General features: G+C 39.3%; 1 protein-coding gene across 8 annotated transcripts in view; it reads left to right on the top strand.

Moving 5' to 3' along the window:
- The window catches only part of NBEA (neurobeachin), a 666092-nt gene that overhangs the window by 596495 nt on the left and 51742 nt on the right, over positions 1–17855 (top strand). For all 8 annotated transcript variants that reach the window (XM_060394443.1, XM_060394442.1, XM_060394441.1 and 5 more), the window contains one exon: positions 7207–7359. In XM_060394443.1, the coding sequence (XP_060250426.1) occupies positions 7207–7359 (153 nt within the window). The remainder of the gene's footprint in view (positions 1–7206; positions 7360–17855) is intronic.

The following is a 17855-nucleotide window of genomic DNA, read 5'->3' as shown; positions in this document are numbered from 1 at the left end:
GAGGAGCCTGGCGGGCTTCAGTCCATCAGGTCGAAAAAGAGTCGAACACATCTGAGCAACTAAACAACAACAGCAACAAATACTATTACAAGAAACCAGTGGTCACTTTTGACGTTCTGCTTCAGTTCAGTTCAGTTCAGTTCAGTCGCTCAGTCGTGTCCGACTCTTTGCGACCCCATGAATCGCAGCACGCCAGGCCTTCCTGTCCATCACCAACTCCCGGAATTCACTCAGACTCACGTCCATCGAGTCAGTGATGCCATCCAGCCATCTCATCCTCTGTCGTCCCCTTCTCCTCCTGCCCCCAATCCCTCCCAGCATCAAAGTCTTTTCCAATGGGTCAACTCTTCGCATGAGGTGGCCAAAGTACTGGAGTTTCAGCTTCAGCATCATTCCTTCCAAAGAAATCCCAGGGCTGATCTCCTTCAGAATGGACTGGTTGGATCTCTTTGTAGTCCAAGGGAATCTCAAGAGTCTTCTCCAACACCACAGTTCAAAAGCATCAATTCTTCAGCACTCAGCCTTCTTCACGGTCCAACTCTCACATCCATACAGAAATACCTTAACCAGAAGCATGAGTTCCTTAGATCTTTTCTGTCTTTGAAGTGATTGAAGGCATGTTTCAAGTTAGTTTTTCCCATGCTGCAAACCATGCATTGACTTTCTCCTGCTTCCAGTAGCAGCTTCCTGTCTGACCCGCCTCCAACAGTCTCCTCACCTCCTTAGCTCCATCCTTCCAGCCTCTACCTCCTGCCTGTCCCAAGGCCAGTGCCACGTGTTTTTATTACTTCAGGACTCCACTCCCAGGCATTAATTTCTGTTTCAGTTACCTACCACTGTGTAACAAATCACCCCAAAGCCATTAAAACAACATCAACTATTATTTACTGACCATCATGAAATTGGAGTTAAGGCTCAGCGGAAACCACTCAGGTCTGTGCTTCAGTGAGAGCTGGAGAGGCTTGGCTGGGCCAAAATGGCTTTATTCTCATGTTTTGTGCCTCATCTGAGCTGATGAAGTGGTCAGGGACTGTCCAGGCCTGTCTGTCTGTCCATACAATCTTTCCAGTCATATGGCAGCCACACAGTTTTATATGATAGTTGGCTTCTCAGGAAACAAATGAGGAGGCTGCCAAGCCTCTTAAGTCTTAGGCATCTGTGTAAGCCCTGGGGTGTCATTCTGTCCCATTCTCTGTGTTGAATTCCCCAATCCCTCCCAGCATCAGAGTCTTTTCCAATGAGTCAGCTCTTCCAATGAGGTGGCCAAAGTACTGGAGTTTCAGCTTTAGCATCATTTCTTCCAAAGATATCCCAGGGCTGATCTCCCTCCGAATGGACTGGTTGGATCTCCTTGCAGTCCAAGGGACTCTCAAGAGTCTTCTCCAACACCACAGTTCAAAAGCATCCATTCTTTGGCGCTCAGCCTTCTTCACAGTCCAACTCTCACATCCATACATGACCACTGGGAAAACCATAGCCTTGACTAGACGGACCTTTGTTGGCAAAGTAATGTCTCTGCTTTTCAACATGCTGTCTGAGTTGGTCATAACTTTCCTTCCAAGGAATAAGCGTCTTTTAATTTCATGGCTGCAATCACCATCTGCAGTGATTTTGGAGCCCCAAAATATAAAGTCTGACACTGTTTCCACTGTTTCCCCATCTATTTCCCATGACGTGATGCAACCGGATGCCATGATCTTCGTTTTCTGAATGTTAAGCTTTAAGCCAACTTTTTCACTCTCCACTTTCACTTTCATCAAGAGGCTTTTTAGTTCCTTTTCACTTTCTGCCATAAGGGTGGTGTTATCTGCATATCTGAGGTTGTTGATATTTTTCCCGGCAATCTTGATTCCAGCTTGTGTTTCTTCCAGCCCAGCATTTCTCATGATGTACTCTGCATATAAGTTAAATAAGCAGGGTGACAGATACAGCCTTGACGTACTCCTTTTCCTATTTGGAACCAGTCTGTTGTTCCATGTCCAGTTCAAACTGTTGCCTCCTGACCTGCGATTTATACCATTCTGTTGAATCTGATTGTGCGTTTGGACAAAACCAACATCTGAAGTGCAAGTAACTGTTATGTATGTGTATGTGTGTGTATGTGTGTATATATATATGTGTATATATGTATGTGTGTATATATATATATATATATCTGCTTAGCTTAGGTAACATATAAGTTAGTCTAAATATTTGATGAAAACATTTAAATCATCTGAAATGTCTACATAGATATCCATTCAAACATATATATCCAAAGTGACAGAGCTTTAAAAAAAAAAAAAAAACCCTGATTACAGGATATACTTTGATACTGGATAAACTCTATCAACTGAGTGAATAGCTTCAAAAATGTGTTCTGCATAAAGCTATGGAATGTGTTGTTGCACACATGCTGCCCCCATTTAATCCTCACATCCAAACTGTGACTTAGTTGCTGTCACCATCACAATTTTGTATATCAAGAACTGTTTTTTTCTTAAAGCTTAAGAAATTTGCCCAGGCTGGCAAGAAGTCTGGATCTCAACTCAGAATGATTTGATCCCAATGCACAGAAAGTTGCACTTCCCCACTGGAAGGGACAGTCCCCCAACTGCCAGCCTGCCAGCCTTCCCTTTCACTACAACTGACTAGTAGCTCTGAGGTAACTGCTTTAACTAACACAGTTTGAAAACCACAGCTTTCAAAATTTTTTACCACTATTTCGTGGCAAAAATTGAGGATTTAATGAACATATCGCAATGATCTATTCATTTTTCATTCCACATATATGTATTGAGTACCATTTTTATATGTCAGGCACCATTCCTACAAGTCAGTGGTGAACAGGTGAGCAAGAGAGACAAGATCCATGTCTATGGAATTTCCATCACAGTAGGACTCGGGAGCATAAGTAAATTTAAAAAAAAAAAAAAAAAGAAAGAAAGAAAAGGAGACTTGCTGCACAGAAAATTAAAACAGAATAAAGTCATACAGAGTTGTTACTGCTTTAAAAGGAAAAACAGAATGTAAGCACAGGGACCTGGATCTAAAGTGTTTGGGCTTGGCTTCTGTCCTTATCACCTATTTGCAGTATAGTTATTAGCAAATCACTTAACCTCAGTGTTCATTTCTACGAAGTGGGAAGAATGAAGATACTTGTCTTAGGAAGATTTTGTGAAGATTAAGAGCAAGATGTGAAGTTCTTAGAACAGTGCCTGACACAGTAAGATACAAATGATAATTCCTGCTATTTCAAGATTGAATGACCAGATGTGACATTTCAGCTCTTTGCTGATCTTGGAGCCCAGACGTAGTGATTATTATCTTCTTGGACCTAACATTTGAATCTCAGTGATGAAACTCTTATTCAGGAAATTTTAAAAAATAAACAAACATTTTAAGCAATATAAATGTGAACATAAATTATGTATGAATGCCTTGTATTTATGTATTAAATTTAAAATCAAAATGCCGTTTGAAACAAGATTTTAAAACAATAAAATCGTGGCATAAAAACTTGCACCCACTCAGCTACTTTGGCAATTTCTCCCTAGACTTTTTGTGGTTTACTCTCTCTTTCTTCCCCTTCAGGGAAAAAAGGAAAAAAAAAATTCCCCAGCTCTGCAACTTTGGTCTTTTGGAGCTTCAAGGTTTTGCAAATACGCTGTGCCTCTGGAATTTTTCATATTTCTTTAAAGTATCTCTGTGTTTTGTATTTTGACTTTTTTTTAATCTGCATCCTAAAAATCCGAAAGTAACTGAGAGTGATTCAGGGAGAGTTTCTTCATCCTGTCAAATGTCAAGCCACTAAGAGCTTACACCAACATCTTAGTTAACACCCTGATTTATGACCGTGGTCTGGTCAGCCAGATGAGGACCAGAGTGGAGAAAATGTCTCACTTAAGGATCATCCCGAAGGCTCTGATGGTCCTACTTTTTCAAGATTGGCCACAATTCAAGCCTTCCCGAGTGTTCCTGTTGAACCCTCCCTAAATAACCGTCAGGGTGGAGGTTCCTCAGCCTCACTTTGTTCTCTTTGGTGTCAGCCAGCTTCCAGCCCATTTTTTCTGGAGTGCTCACATTAAAATGAAAAGGACCTGGTCTTCCACATCTTCAGATTTGCTACAACTTTTCTAGCATTGTTAAAACCAACTTTTCATAAATTTAAATTGGACTCTTTTTCACTTCTGAACCTTTCAGCATAACTAAAATAAACAAGATAACATTTTTTAAGCTCCAAAAGTTTCCTGTCAGGAGATGCAAATTTTATTTCTAGGTGCATCCTTTTTTCTTTTGTTTAATCGAGTACTCCATTGGCTCTTTTCCTATCTTGAAGCAGTCTTCCAACCATTTGCATATTCCCCAGAGGATTTCTAGTGATATTAAAATAACTTTGTCTAGCATCTTCAGTAGTTTAATATTTAATGAGCACCTGCTGTGTACATAGTATAGCACCACAAGCTGTGGGGGATTCAACAAAATATAAACCTCACAACATTAGGCTCAAAATCTGCTTTGCCCAAATTGTTATTAATATAAAATCCTAGGCTTCTTATGCCTTTGCAAATATAATTGAATGACATTCAGTGAAATATTAAATAGTGTTACAGAGGCATGTAGGTTAATGATAACCATATATTTTATATGACCCTATTCCACAGGAAAAAATGGGAAATAATATGTATGAAAAACAGGAGAGCACCGAGACAGCTGAAGATAAACTGAAACTCTTTGGGCGGTCTAAATAAAAAAATAAATTGTGTTGCCGTATCCATGTGGATGTACAGCATATCCCTCTTGGTCCTTAAGAAAGCTTATGTGGTATAGCTCTGGACACAGAACATGAACACAAACATCCAACAAAAGACAGAAGGGAAATTCCTGACTTATGTGAGCCTCTTACATATAAATCACCCTCTACATGGAGCAACTGTGTGAGCTTTCATTCCTCTCCCCATTTGGGACCATTTGGGAGGCTCCTTCTACTCTGTATCATATATAAAACGGGTAACGTTCAAATAGCATGTTCTGCATCTTGAACTAATTTCCCATGTTTTCTCAAACAGTGAAAGCGTTAGCCGCTCAGTCGTGTCCAACTCTTTGTGACCCCATGGATTGTAGCCACCAGGCTTCTCTGTCCATGGAATTCTCCAGGCGAGAATAGTGGAATGAGTAGCCATTCCCTTCTCCAGGGGATCTTCCCGACCCAGGGATTGAACCCTGGTCTCCTGCACTGCAGGCAGACTCTTTACTGTCTGAGCCATCCTTTTTATATACCTTTTCATATGTCTGAGCTCCCTCCTCTCCACCTTTATTCTTTACTTTGACTCTTAGTGTCTTGCCTTAGAACAGATGTAAACATGGCAATAGCTCTTCCTTAAAATTATTGCAGTCCAAAATCCAAACAGCTTAGGTGGACATGAACTTCTTTAATCATCTGACTCCGTATGCCTCATCCTCCTATCTTGATCTGTCCCCTAATACCCTACACTCTACCCATACTCAGTTCCCACCACTCCTTGGCAGTACTCTCTGCTGGTTCCCTCATCTTTATCAAACTCAATGTCCGACCTCCAGTGTAATCTTTTCTGACTTGCCCAGAGTTGCCTGCTCTATCCTTCCTGCTCCCTTGTGCCTTGTTATTGTACTTCTTTCATTATTATTGTGTATTGTAACCACCAGTTCATACATCTGCCCCAGAGGCCGGAATATGAATCACTCAAAGGTAAGGCCATGTCTGTTCATTATTTGTTTTCTTAGTACCCATCACAATGTCTGGTATTCAAACTTTACTACGTGAATAAATAAATATTGGGGATTATGTAATGGATTTTGGAGATTTCTGTTTAAATGGTTTAAATGGAAGAAATGGATTCTTAAAAAGCTAAGCTCTGCTTATACAGAAAATTCATTTATGTGAATCTGTTCAAACTCTGATAATGCTGGAGAAATAAACATTATTATGTATTTCTTATGGTTCACATTTTTCATCATAAGAATGGATAAGGATCAGTTTCTCACAGAGGATTTGCTCACATGAAAACTCTCTTATGCTATAGCAGATAAATGTTGGTTTTAGTATGAGAACCCATAGAGAGAATGCTTGTGTGTATGCATTTCTTGGGCTGAAGAATCCAATTTATTTGAAGACCTCAGAGTCTGTTCTGTTTTGTTTGTTTGTTTGCTTGCTTGCTTTGTTTTGTGGGGTTTTTATTTTCCTCTCTGTGGCTTGGGGGAGTTTGGGTTTGTTTTTTTTTTAATGTTTTTATTCATCCCTGTGTATCCATAGTGAGATTCAAATTTTGGTTACTATGCTATCCATGTTGGACATGTTACTCAAATAAATGTTCTTATAATTTTCACAGTATAAAGTTAATTTAACCCTCATCTTGATATTTGTAAAGATTAGTATTTCTCGTGTTTTTGATGGTATACATAAAAACTGTAGTTTTTTGTTTTCATTTCCTGCAGTTGTTTTTTAAAAGAAAGGACAACAAAAATTTTTAAGGTTGAAATCAGTTTCTGTGGCATATTTATTCTAAATTTACGCAAACCACATACTAGGTATTGTGCATCAAACACAAGTTTGCCTTGAACCCAATCGTTAATGTCGTATGTACACACACTAAGTAACACAAGTTGTCTTTGCATTCAGTTTAAGAATTTACTATTCAAGTGGCATGTACTGAATATTTAAAACTTATTATGTTACATTATCTCTTAATTTTCTTTAGTGGTAGGTATAAAAATAACTTATTTTGCCAAATTATAAAATGGAACTCTCTCTTCATGAAAGTCATGTATTGTAATTGCCAGTGGAGTTAAAAAGAAAAGTAGAAGATGCTGCATGATTTTAGGAATATTTTAAACTTTTGGTATTTTAATAGTGTTCTGAAAAGTTTGTTGAACAGCATAGACTTGTATATATGGCATTATCTACTTGTTTACTAATACTGTTGGGAACTATTGTTGATTCTGTAACCTATTTCTCTTAAGTAATCTGTGGCAAGATAAGATTGAAAATCTTATAAATTGTCAAGCATATATTTGAAGAAAGATATCTTCTTAGGCTCTTATCTGAAGAAAATTAATAATATAATCAAGTAATAAAATATTGGATTTAAGTGAAAAAATTAATTCTGTTATATAGTTTTTATAAATTAGTACTTCTGTTCAACTGATTTTTAAAGTAGTTTAATATGCTACATTTTTTATTCCTGGCAGGAACTAATTCCAGAATTCTATTACCTTCCGGAGATGTTTGTCAACAGTAATGGATATAATCTTGGAGTAAGAGAAGATGAAGTAGTGGTAAATGATGTTGATCTTCCCCCTTGGGCAAAAAAACCCGAAGACTTTGTACGAATCAACAGGATGGTAAGAGCAATTTTGTTTTTTCTTGAGCAGTCACAAGGAAGTAAAAAATATTCTGTAGTTTTTTTCTGTTTTTAGCTATTAACAAATTTTCATTTAACATCTATAAATACAAGGTTAATTTTTTGAGAAAAAAGAAAGGATTTTACAGTTGTCTTTTGACAATGTTCTTTATTGTAAAGTGGATTTTCCTTTCATGAGGACTAATAAAAGAATGGTAATTCAGTTATTTTTGCTCCCTTAGGAGAAGACAATCAGATGAGCATCTGTTGACTAATGCAACATATTCTAAAATGCTTGACATTAATGCCCATTCCTTATTTTTGTCTGCTGGCTATATCTGTTCTCTTTCTTCACTCATAAAATATTCAAAACAAAATAGTGTACATTTAGAACATATTTGTCTGTAAGAAATTGTAAGCTGTGAAACATACCTTGCTGCTGCTAAGTCTCTTCAGTCGTTCCCGACTCTGTGTGACCCCATAGACATCAGCCCACCAGGCTCCCCTGCCCCTGGGATTCTCCAGGCAAGAACACTGGAGTGGGTGAAACATCCTTAAAGTATCATATACTTGACTTTAAGAGAACACTCATACTGTAAACGTTCTTAGACAGAAAATGCCATTGCTTTTTAAATCTGTATGAGAGATGTCTGGTGTAAAAGAATGTGTAGATATTGATAGTATGTTTGCATGTGGTTATTTTATAGATTTTAATATATTTATCCATATTTAAGAAGATTTTAGTCTCAGTGTGGTTTTGGTATATGGAATTAATTGATTTACCAAACAACCTCTCTAGTGTTCTTGTTCTGGTTCTTGGCCAATTGAAGAATTAGATCAATAAACTCAATGACCTAAAATATATGTTTAACCCTGTTTCACTCTCAGTTTTTTCCAGCTATCCCATAAATATGTTTTATTTTGTTTTGACAGTATATTTATTTGCATTAGAATCCAAATAATGCCCACATATTACAGTGGCTCTCACATATCCCCAAGTCCCTTCTTTTGTAAGAGCTGTGTAACATTCACATATATCACACAGATATAATTCACATACCATGCAAGTCAACCATTTAAAGTAAAAAAAAAAAAATGGGTTTTAGTCTATTCATAGAGTTCTACAACCATCACCACAGTCAATTATGAACATTTTTATTATCCTGTAAAGAAACCCAATTCCCTTTAGCATCCTCACAATTTCCCCCATTCTTCCAACCAGCCCTCGGCAACCATGAATCTACTTTCTGTCTCTATAAAGATTTGCCTTTTCCAGATATTTTGCATAAACAGGATCAGAAAGTATATGATCCCTTCCTCTACCCTACCCCTGATTTTGTGTCTCCTTTTGTCAGTTAGTCACATGCTGCCTTCAATTTTAGAGCTATCTTTTCTGTCTCCAAGAAATATTTTAGTTTCAATATACTTATTCTAGAAAGTTGGTACTGAGGCAGTAGACTCAGTTTAAAGACTCATTTCACCTACCTTTAAAGTTACTGAATAGATCATCTGTAGTCTGGTCTCATCCTGAGGTAATATCTTGTACACACGCGTGTGTGCTCAGTTGTGTCCGACTGCTTGTAACCCCATGGACTGTAGCCCACTGTAGCCCTCCTATAGCCCACGGTAGCCCTCCTCTGTCCATGGGATTTTCCAGGCAAGAATCCTAGAGTAGGTTGCCATTTCCTTCTCTAGGGAATCTTCCTGACCCAGGGATGGAACCTGTGTCTCCTGCATTGACAGGCAGTTTCTTCACCATTGACCCAGTGAATGGTGAAGAAGTGAGGTGATATCATGTAGTACCAGGATTTCTCTCACTTCTCAATCTATAAATTGGTACTTTTGGATATATGTTGTAATTTTATACTATCTTCTTGAGCAATAGATTTATCTCTTTAATTAATCTTTTAATGTGAAGGATTTATACTTTAGTGATGCATGTTTCTAAGAATCTTTGCTTATTTTTAGCACAGATAGTCCATTGTTACCACAGTACCCTTACATGAATTTGTTATTGTTGTAATTTAGTTGCTAAGTTGTGTCTGACTCTTTTGTGATCCCCGTGGACTGTAGCCACCAGGCTCCTCTGTCCATAGGATTTCCCAGGCAGGAATACTGGAGTGGGTTGTCATTTCCTTTTACAAGGGATCTTTCCGATTCAGGGATCAAAATCATATCTCCTGCATTTCAGGTGGATTGTTTACCTCTGAGCCACCAGGGAAGCCCCATATACTTGAATACTGACTATGATATCAGTGTAAAGATACTACATCTACAAATTCAACCCTAGAACCCACTATGTACTGAGTGGTTTCCGAGTTGAGTGGTTCTCAGTTTCTCAGTCATATCTGCCCTGGTGCCTACAGTAGTATTTAGTTACCAAATATTTGCTGAGCGAATCACATAGGGGTAGTAAGGATTTTAGCATGCTGTCTAGTCAGGTCCAAACTAGTGAAATAAAGCAAATCTTTCACTTAGGCAAGCAAAGTAGCAAAAATTGTTGGACGAACTTTTCTCTTGCTCATGCTGTTGATTGAACTGATTAAACACAGGTTTTCATGTGGGCACTGATAATTAATAACTGCCAGTTCAGTTCAGTTTAGTCACTCAGTCGTATCCGACTCTTTGTGACCCCATAAATTGCAGCACACCAGGCCTCCCTGTCCATCACCAGCTCCTGGAGTTCATCCAAACTCATGTGCATCGAGTCGGTGATGCCATTCAGCCATCTCATCCTCTGTTGTCCCCTTCTCCTCCTGCCCCCAATCCCTCCCAGCATCAGGGTTTTTTCCAGTGAGTCAACTCTTCGCATGAGGTAGCCAAAGTATTGGAGTTTCAGCTTTAGCATCATTCCTTCCAGTGAACACCCAGGGCTGATCTCCTTCAGAATGGACTGGTTGGATCTCCTTGCAGTCCAAGGGACTCTCAAGAGTCTTCTCCAACACCACAGTTCAAAGCATCAATTCTTCAGTGCTCAGCTTTTTTCACAGTCCAACTCTCACATCCATACATGACCACTGGAAAAACCATATCCTTGACTAGACGAACCCTTGTTGGCAAAGTAATATCTCTGCTTTTCAACATGCTATCTAGGTTGGTCATAACTTTCCTTCCAAGGAGTAAGCGTAATAAGTGCCAGGTGTTTATATTAGAGAGAGATTGACTTGGGGTTTGAAAGTTCCCTGGCTGTGGAATTTAAGCTCTCCCATTTACTAGCTTCATTGCCCTGAGCAAATTATGGGATATCTTTTGTCCTCGTATGTCTCATCTGTAAGGTGGGAATACCTTATATATGGGACTTTTTTTAATAAAAAAATTATTTATCATAAAATATACTTGTACAATTTAATGATTTTTAATATATTTACAGAGTTGTGTGACCATCATCAAAATCTAATTTTAGAACATTGCTGTTACCCCAGAAAGAGCCTGTGCCCACCCCCAACCCCAGACAGCCATTAATCTTTTTTCAATTTCCTTGGTTTGCCTCTTCTGGATATTTTACTTAAATAGACCCATGTAATATGTACTCTTTTGTGTTTGACATCTTTCACTTAGCATAGTTTTTTAAGTCCATCCATGTTGTAGTATATATCAATTCTTTGTTCCTCTTTTTCATAACAATGCTCCAAATTTTGTTTATCTGTTCATCAACTGATGAACTTTTGGGTTCTTTCCACTTTGGGGCTGTTAGGAACAATGCTGTTATGAGCATTCCAATGGACATCTCTATATGGACAAGGTTTTTTCCTTGCTTTGGGGTTTATACCCAGCAATAGAATTGCTCAGTTCAGCTCAGTCACTCAGTCATGTCCAACTATTGGCGACCCAATGGACTGCAGCATGCCGGGCCTCCGTGTCCATCACCAACTCCTGGAACTTGCTCAAACTCATGTCCCTCACGTCGGTGAGGCCATCCAGCCGTCTCATCCTCTGTCATCCCCTTCTCCTCCTTCCTTCAATCTCTCCCAGCATCAGGGTCCTTTCCAGTGAGTCAGTTCTTCACATCAGGTGGCCAAAGTATTGGAGTTTCAGCTTCAGCATGAATCCTTCCAATGAATATTCAGGGATGATTTCCTATAGGATTGACTGGTTGGGTCTCCTCGTAGTCCAAGGAACCCTCAAGAGTCTTCTCCAACACCACAGTTCAAAGCATCAATTCTTTGGCATTCAGCTTTCTTTATAGTCCAGCTCTCACATCCATACCTGACTACTGGAAAAACCATAGCTTTGATTAGATGGACCTTTGTTGGCAAAGTAATATCTCTGCTTTTCATATGCTGTCTAGGTTGGTCATAGCTTTTCTTCCAAGGAGCAAGTGTCTTTTCATTTCATGGCTGCAGTCACCATCGGCAGTGATTTTGGAGCCCATTATATCTACTACTGTGGGCAAGAATCCCTTAGAAGAAATGGAGTAGCACATAGTCAACAAAAGAATATGAAATGCAGTACTTGGGTGCAATCTCAAAAATGACAGAATGATCTCTGTTTGTTTCCAAGACAAACCATTAAATATCACAGTAATCCAAGTCATATGCCCCAACCAGTAATGCTGAAGTTGAACAGTTCTGTGAAGACCTACAAGACCTTATAGAACTAACACCCAAAAAAGATGTCATTTTCATTATAGGGGGCTGGAATGAAAAAGTAGGAAGTCAGGAGATAACTGGAATAACAGGCAAATTTGGCCTTAGAGTACAAAATGAAGCAGGGCAAAGGCTAGTAGAGTTTTGCCAAGAGAACACACTGGTCGTAGCAAACACCCTCTTCCAACAACACAAGAGAAGACTCTACACATGGACATCACCGGATGGTCAATACAGAAATCAGATTGATTATATTCTTTATAGCCAAAGATAGAGAAGCTCTATACAGTCAGCAAAAACAAGACCAGGAGCTGACTGTGGCTCAGATCATGAACTCATTGCAAAATTCAGACTTAAAATTCAGAATTGCTGAGTCATGTGGTAAATTTATGTTTAGCTTTTTAAGAAATTAGCTGTTTGCAAACTGACTGTGTATCTTACATTCCTACTAGCAATGTATGACTGTTCTAGTCCCTCCATATCCTCTTCAACACTTGTTATTTTCAGAATACAGTGCTTCTTCTAAATAAATCTATATAATATCACTGTAAACACATATTATCAACCTTCATGTTCAGTGTACTAGGAACTAGAAGGATTGTGTATAATATGGTGAAGTATTGTTTCTCAAACGTTTGCTTTCTCTCTCCAAAATAATGTTTTATAACTAAAATATGAGAAATAAATACATGTGCATTTCTGAAAATGGCATAAAGCATTTTTATTATAAGTAATAAGTTCCAGTTCATAGGTGGCTCAGTGGTAAAGAATCTGCCTGCTAACGCAGGACATGAAAGAGACTCAGGTTCAGTCACTGGGTTGGAAAGATCCCCTGGAGGAGGAAATGGCAACCCACTCCAGTATTCTTGCCTGGAAAATTCCTTGGACAGAGAAGCCTGCCGGGCTACAGTTCATAGTATCACAAAGAAGCAAATACAACTGAGCACATAACAAGTTCCAACTTGGTTTCTTGAAGAAATGAAAGAAGCAAAGCACCATATTTTGTCTTTGTTTAAAAACAATTCTTGATATATTTTAAGCGTTTATGAATTTCATAAAGCTTGTGAACTAAACCTATTCTGCATAGAATGAAAGACTTTACACAAAATTCTGCTTATTTGGGAAAGTCAAACTGCCTGCATCTTGGTTCTACGAGGCACAAGGAGGCAGTGCCAGGTTGAATCAGTCCTTTATAGGAAGTGGCTAGCCAGCACATAATAGGTGGCTTGGGGACGGGTTATTCTCTGGGTCTTCTTTACGTGGGTTTTCCTTGAAGGGACTCTATAGGTTAGAAAGGGAAAGCTACCACACGCATCAGCAAGATTCTGTGTCTATAGCTGCCATTCTTGGTATATCAGAATTGAGCCAAAGGCCAGACCCAAGCTGCTGCCTCTGGGAAGGTTCTTAATGCATCAGAGCTATCCAGACACCTTTCAAGTGTAGCTGGTGTGTCTAACAACTGCTCTCCTGTCTCAGGGTCTCCTGTACTGCTTTTCTTTAAATTGAAGTTTTTCTTCATAGCATTCTGTTCATAGTTTCCTTTGCTCCAACTTCTGGTCCATTTTCCCATCATACTGATGGGAAATCATCATACTGATGTTATGAAGAAATAGTCATCTGTGTTAAAACTGGAAAATGTAACCAGCTGTCCACCTCTCTTATTTTTTGCTGAAGAAATATTTGCTTGATGAATCTTTCTATAATATACAAAGCCTGGGTGGTAATATAAAATATAGAAGTATTTAAATTTTCATGAGTTTTCCATGAATTCTATGAATACAACATCCATTTTTTAATATTATTTTATAATATTAAAAGTTTCTATCTTTATACTGGCTCTGAAGTTCATACAGGATTTAGTACTTATGAAATGGGTTTAGAGAAAACATGCTTTAGTATATTTATAACTTGGACTGGGATTATCTTAAGTGATCTGAAGGAGTTCTTTGTAATGAGCCTAAGGTAAAAAAATGAAAATGTCATATAGCCCAAAGAAATGACACTCACATTACCACAAAAGGCCTTTAGCTCTCGTGTGGATTAGTATTCTGCATCCATACAAAGGAATATTCCCTCCTTCTTTTATCAAGCTATTGTTAACAACTTCAAGGCAAAGTAGACAAAAATAATGTTGTAAAAAGAGATATCATTGATTATAAATGATCAGTTTCATTATCCTATGCCAACAATTAAAAAGGCATTTGATGCAGTTGTAGAAGTCTTTACATCCTGACAGCTTCATTTCCTTTTATTTTTTTTAAATGAAGCAGTACTTGGATTTTTTAATGATAAATTTCTTTTAGTCCTTTTTTTTAGTTGTAATTGATTGCAGTTGTTTGTATTTTGTAAATACAGTGACAAGCTTTGTGTTTCACTGAAGAACTGTGACATTCAAAATTTGGTTTCATTAGCAAATCTGGAAAAGTGATAGAGACACTTTGAGTAGGCATTTCAATAAATTCTCAGTGCATTGAATTCATACATCAAGAATCGGTTTAATTTATCCACATGAAGCTAGGCTGATTGCAACCGACGCACTCATGAAACATTAATAAAGCACTGTGTTCAGTTCTAACATGATTATAATCTGACCTCCTCACAAAGGGCAGAAATAGAAAGTATCTCTGATAACATTACCCTAATGCTGGGTTCATCAATCATAATCTGCCCTTTCTTAAAATTTGTTTTAGAAGAAGGGCTTCCACGGATGTGCACTGCTAATCTCCCCAGCCCTCCGCTCAGTGTGTTCCTGGTTGTCTGCAGAGCAGGTGCGGTGCACTAAGGCAGAGAGCGCAATGCCGTGGCGTTTTTCTTTGAATGCATTGCATCCTTTATAAAGTGTCTTTTGTAATAGGTGAAAATCAGCATTTAGGGTATATTGTACCTTGTTCAAAGATGAAGTTCAGCAAATAGCGTAACATAACAATTACTGGCAGTCTTGAAAAATAGATAGGGCTTCCGTAGTGGCTCAGTCAGTTAAGAATCTGCCTGCAATGCAGAACACCCAGGCTCCACGCCTGGGTCAGAAAGATCCCCTGGAGAAAGGAATGGTAACCCACTCCAGTATTCTTGCCTGGGAAACCCCATGAACGGAGGAACCTGGCGGAACCTACAGTCCATGGGTTGCAAAGAGTCGAACATGATTTAGTGACTAAACCAGCACCATTGTGATAGGCACATTATGTGTGAGTGCCCGCCCTGCCACCTGTTAGCCAGGACTCTCTGGACGAATAGGATATCCTTATCCCTCGGAGCTCAGAGCATCCTTATCTCTGAAACTGGGGGTTTGCAGGTCATGTAACCTTTGTTGAGAGCCAGCTCTGAACAAGGATGGAAAACACAGAGAAGATGTGGTCATGAATCGTTCTCTAAATCAAGCTAGAGTAAAGCCTGATTTAGGGATCCCTTCATTTACCCCAGTCTTCACACTGCCCTGGGCTCTGGAGACATAAGCGTGAGCAGCAGAGCCAGTGGCCGTTCAGAAGCTCACCTTCTAGCTAGGAACCCACACGAGTAAACACACAGGCTCAGTCAATGCTCAGTCAGCAGGTAACCACTGAGAGCTCCTGGTGCTATTTTGCGTGTTTGGGGTATAGTCAGTTACCAATGAACAGAGAGAGATCCGTGCCCTCATAGAGCTTATTCTCGATCAAAGAGAGATGGACAATAAACAGAAATTAATAAGTAAGGTATCTGGTGTTTTAGCAGGTGATCAGTACTGTGGAAAAAAAGAAGTAGTGCAAGGCAAAGGGATCAGAAATATGGAAGTGGATGTCAGATTTTACCTGTGTTCTGAGAGGATCTCTTAGGCTGCAGTTCTGGGAATGAACTGTTGAGGCCCAGGGTAGCATCAGGCACATCTGTTGGAGGTACTGGGAGGGGGACGGTGACTTGGGCCAGCGCGGGAGCCACGAAGGTAGTAAGAAACTGATCAGCTCTGGGGAATTTTTAAGTTGGAGCCAGCAGTTTCCCTCTGCAACTTCCTTGCAGTGGCCATTTTCCTTCAGATTTCTCTAGTCCCACAGAGTCAGATACAGAACGGCTGGGGGCCAGGTGTACAGAGCCATAATGGCTAGAGCAGCAAAGAGAGAGCCACTGCATTTTGGTGCTTTTTTCTAGGATGGGGGGAAGGGGAGAATGGACCGGGGGATGGGGGTGGCGGGGTTAGTACCTGTCAGTTTTAACAGAAATTTGAGCATCAGGAAAAGCCCAAGTCAACATGTTTATCTTCTACCAAATTGTGATCTTTTTAAAGTACATGCCTTACTTATCCATCTGTATATCCTCCAAGGCTGGTGCCTGACATGCAGTAGGTAGGCTGTAGGTTGGGACATGGCTTACTTTGATTATTTGCATTTCAGTGGGATGTGCTGGAGGTCAGAGATCTTGCCTTGTTTGTCAAAGTCTCCCTGGGGAGACTTCCTGGTACATAAGAGGTACTCATTATGGAATGAATAAATGATGAATGAATGAATGGTCCCCCCGTTTGAGATCTTCTTCCTTCAGATGCCCTTACAGTTCACTTCCTCCTTGTAGTCCTTAATTGTCACAAACTCAAGGACACTTTCTATGACCACCTGCTCTAAATCAGAAATCCGCTTCCCATCCATACGTATCTGTTGACTTTCTTTTTCCCTTAACATTTATCACCTCTCGACATACGCTCCATCTCAGTAATAATCTTGGGCTTAGTTAGTCTCTCTCTCTCTGATAAGGATTTTGGTACTAATCCTAAGATCTGCAGTAGTGTCTGGCACATCGCAGATCATCAATCAGTATTTGTTGAATGAATGAATGAATTTCTTTCCCACTCACCCTCACTTCCTGACATTCCTTCCTTCTTTTGGTGACCAACACATCTTTCCCATAGTTCAAATAATCACCCGATAAATATTTATTATTTAATGCTGAGTTAGGAGCTACAGGAAATGGAATAGAAGCATTAGGTACAGTCTCTACATTCCAAATGCTTAGATTCTAATTGAGGATGTAGTGCGTGTGGCCTGTTTGAAACAATTAAGTGTTAATCAGTAATAACCCCATTCCTTTGTCTAGCACTTTACGATTTATATGCAAATTGATTTTCACAAGTAAATTTGTATACATTATTTACTACATTAAACAAGAGGGTACTCATGATAAGTGTCATAAAAATTCATAAAAGACTTCATAGACTGAGGTGGAGAACTCAGAAAACAAACATTGGACTTGAGTGAGGATGTCTCAGACTTGAAAAAGAAGCAGCAGGATGAAATGCTTTCATGTTAAGGGGAAAGGATCAACAGAGGTTCAGAGGTCATACCAGCTGCTATGTGCCCAGGGCTGTAAATTATGCTGCTGGAGCCAAGGCTTTGTATCTAGAAGCCTAAAGAAATAGTGGGAGAGGGTGAGATCAAGGTTTGAAAGGTCTTAGGGGTCAGGTAAAGTTTACACTGAATGTGTTTTGCTAGGAGGAGCCTTGGAAGATTTGAAATCAAGGATGACAGTAAGAGCTGATGGTTTCAGAAATCTGTTCCACCAGCAGGGTGCAGGACCTGGAGTGGAGGAGGAGGTCAAAGGCTGACAGTAGCCCATGTGGAGAGCAGTGAGTGCTCAGACTAGGACGATGCTAGCAGGAATGGAAAATAATGCAGTGCATTATACACCCAGAAAGCAATCAAGTAAGAGAATAATTTAAGCCCTCCAAAATAAACATTTAAAACAAACTCATCACTTCAGGGCAAATGGAAGGAAGAAAAGTGGAAACAGTGGCAAAGTTTATTTTCTTGGGCTTCAAAATCACTGTTGATGGTGACTGCAGCCATGAAACTAAAAAACAGTTGCTCCTTGGAAGGAGATCTATGACATACCTAGACAGCATATTAAAAAGCAGAGACATCACTTTGCCGACAGAGGTCCATATCATCGAAGC

The sequence above is a fragment of the Ovis aries genome, chromosome 10 (assembly GCF_016772045.2).
Source record: "Ovis aries strain OAR_USU_Benz2616 breed Rambouillet chromosome 10, ARS-UI_Ramb_v3.0, whole genome shotgun sequence".
Taxonomy (NCBI): Eukaryota; Metazoa; Chordata; class Mammalia; order Artiodactyla; family Bovidae; genus Ovis; species Ovis aries.
The sequence above is the reverse complement of the archived record's forward strand: the minus strand, read 5'-3'. Positions and strand labels throughout refer to the sequence as shown.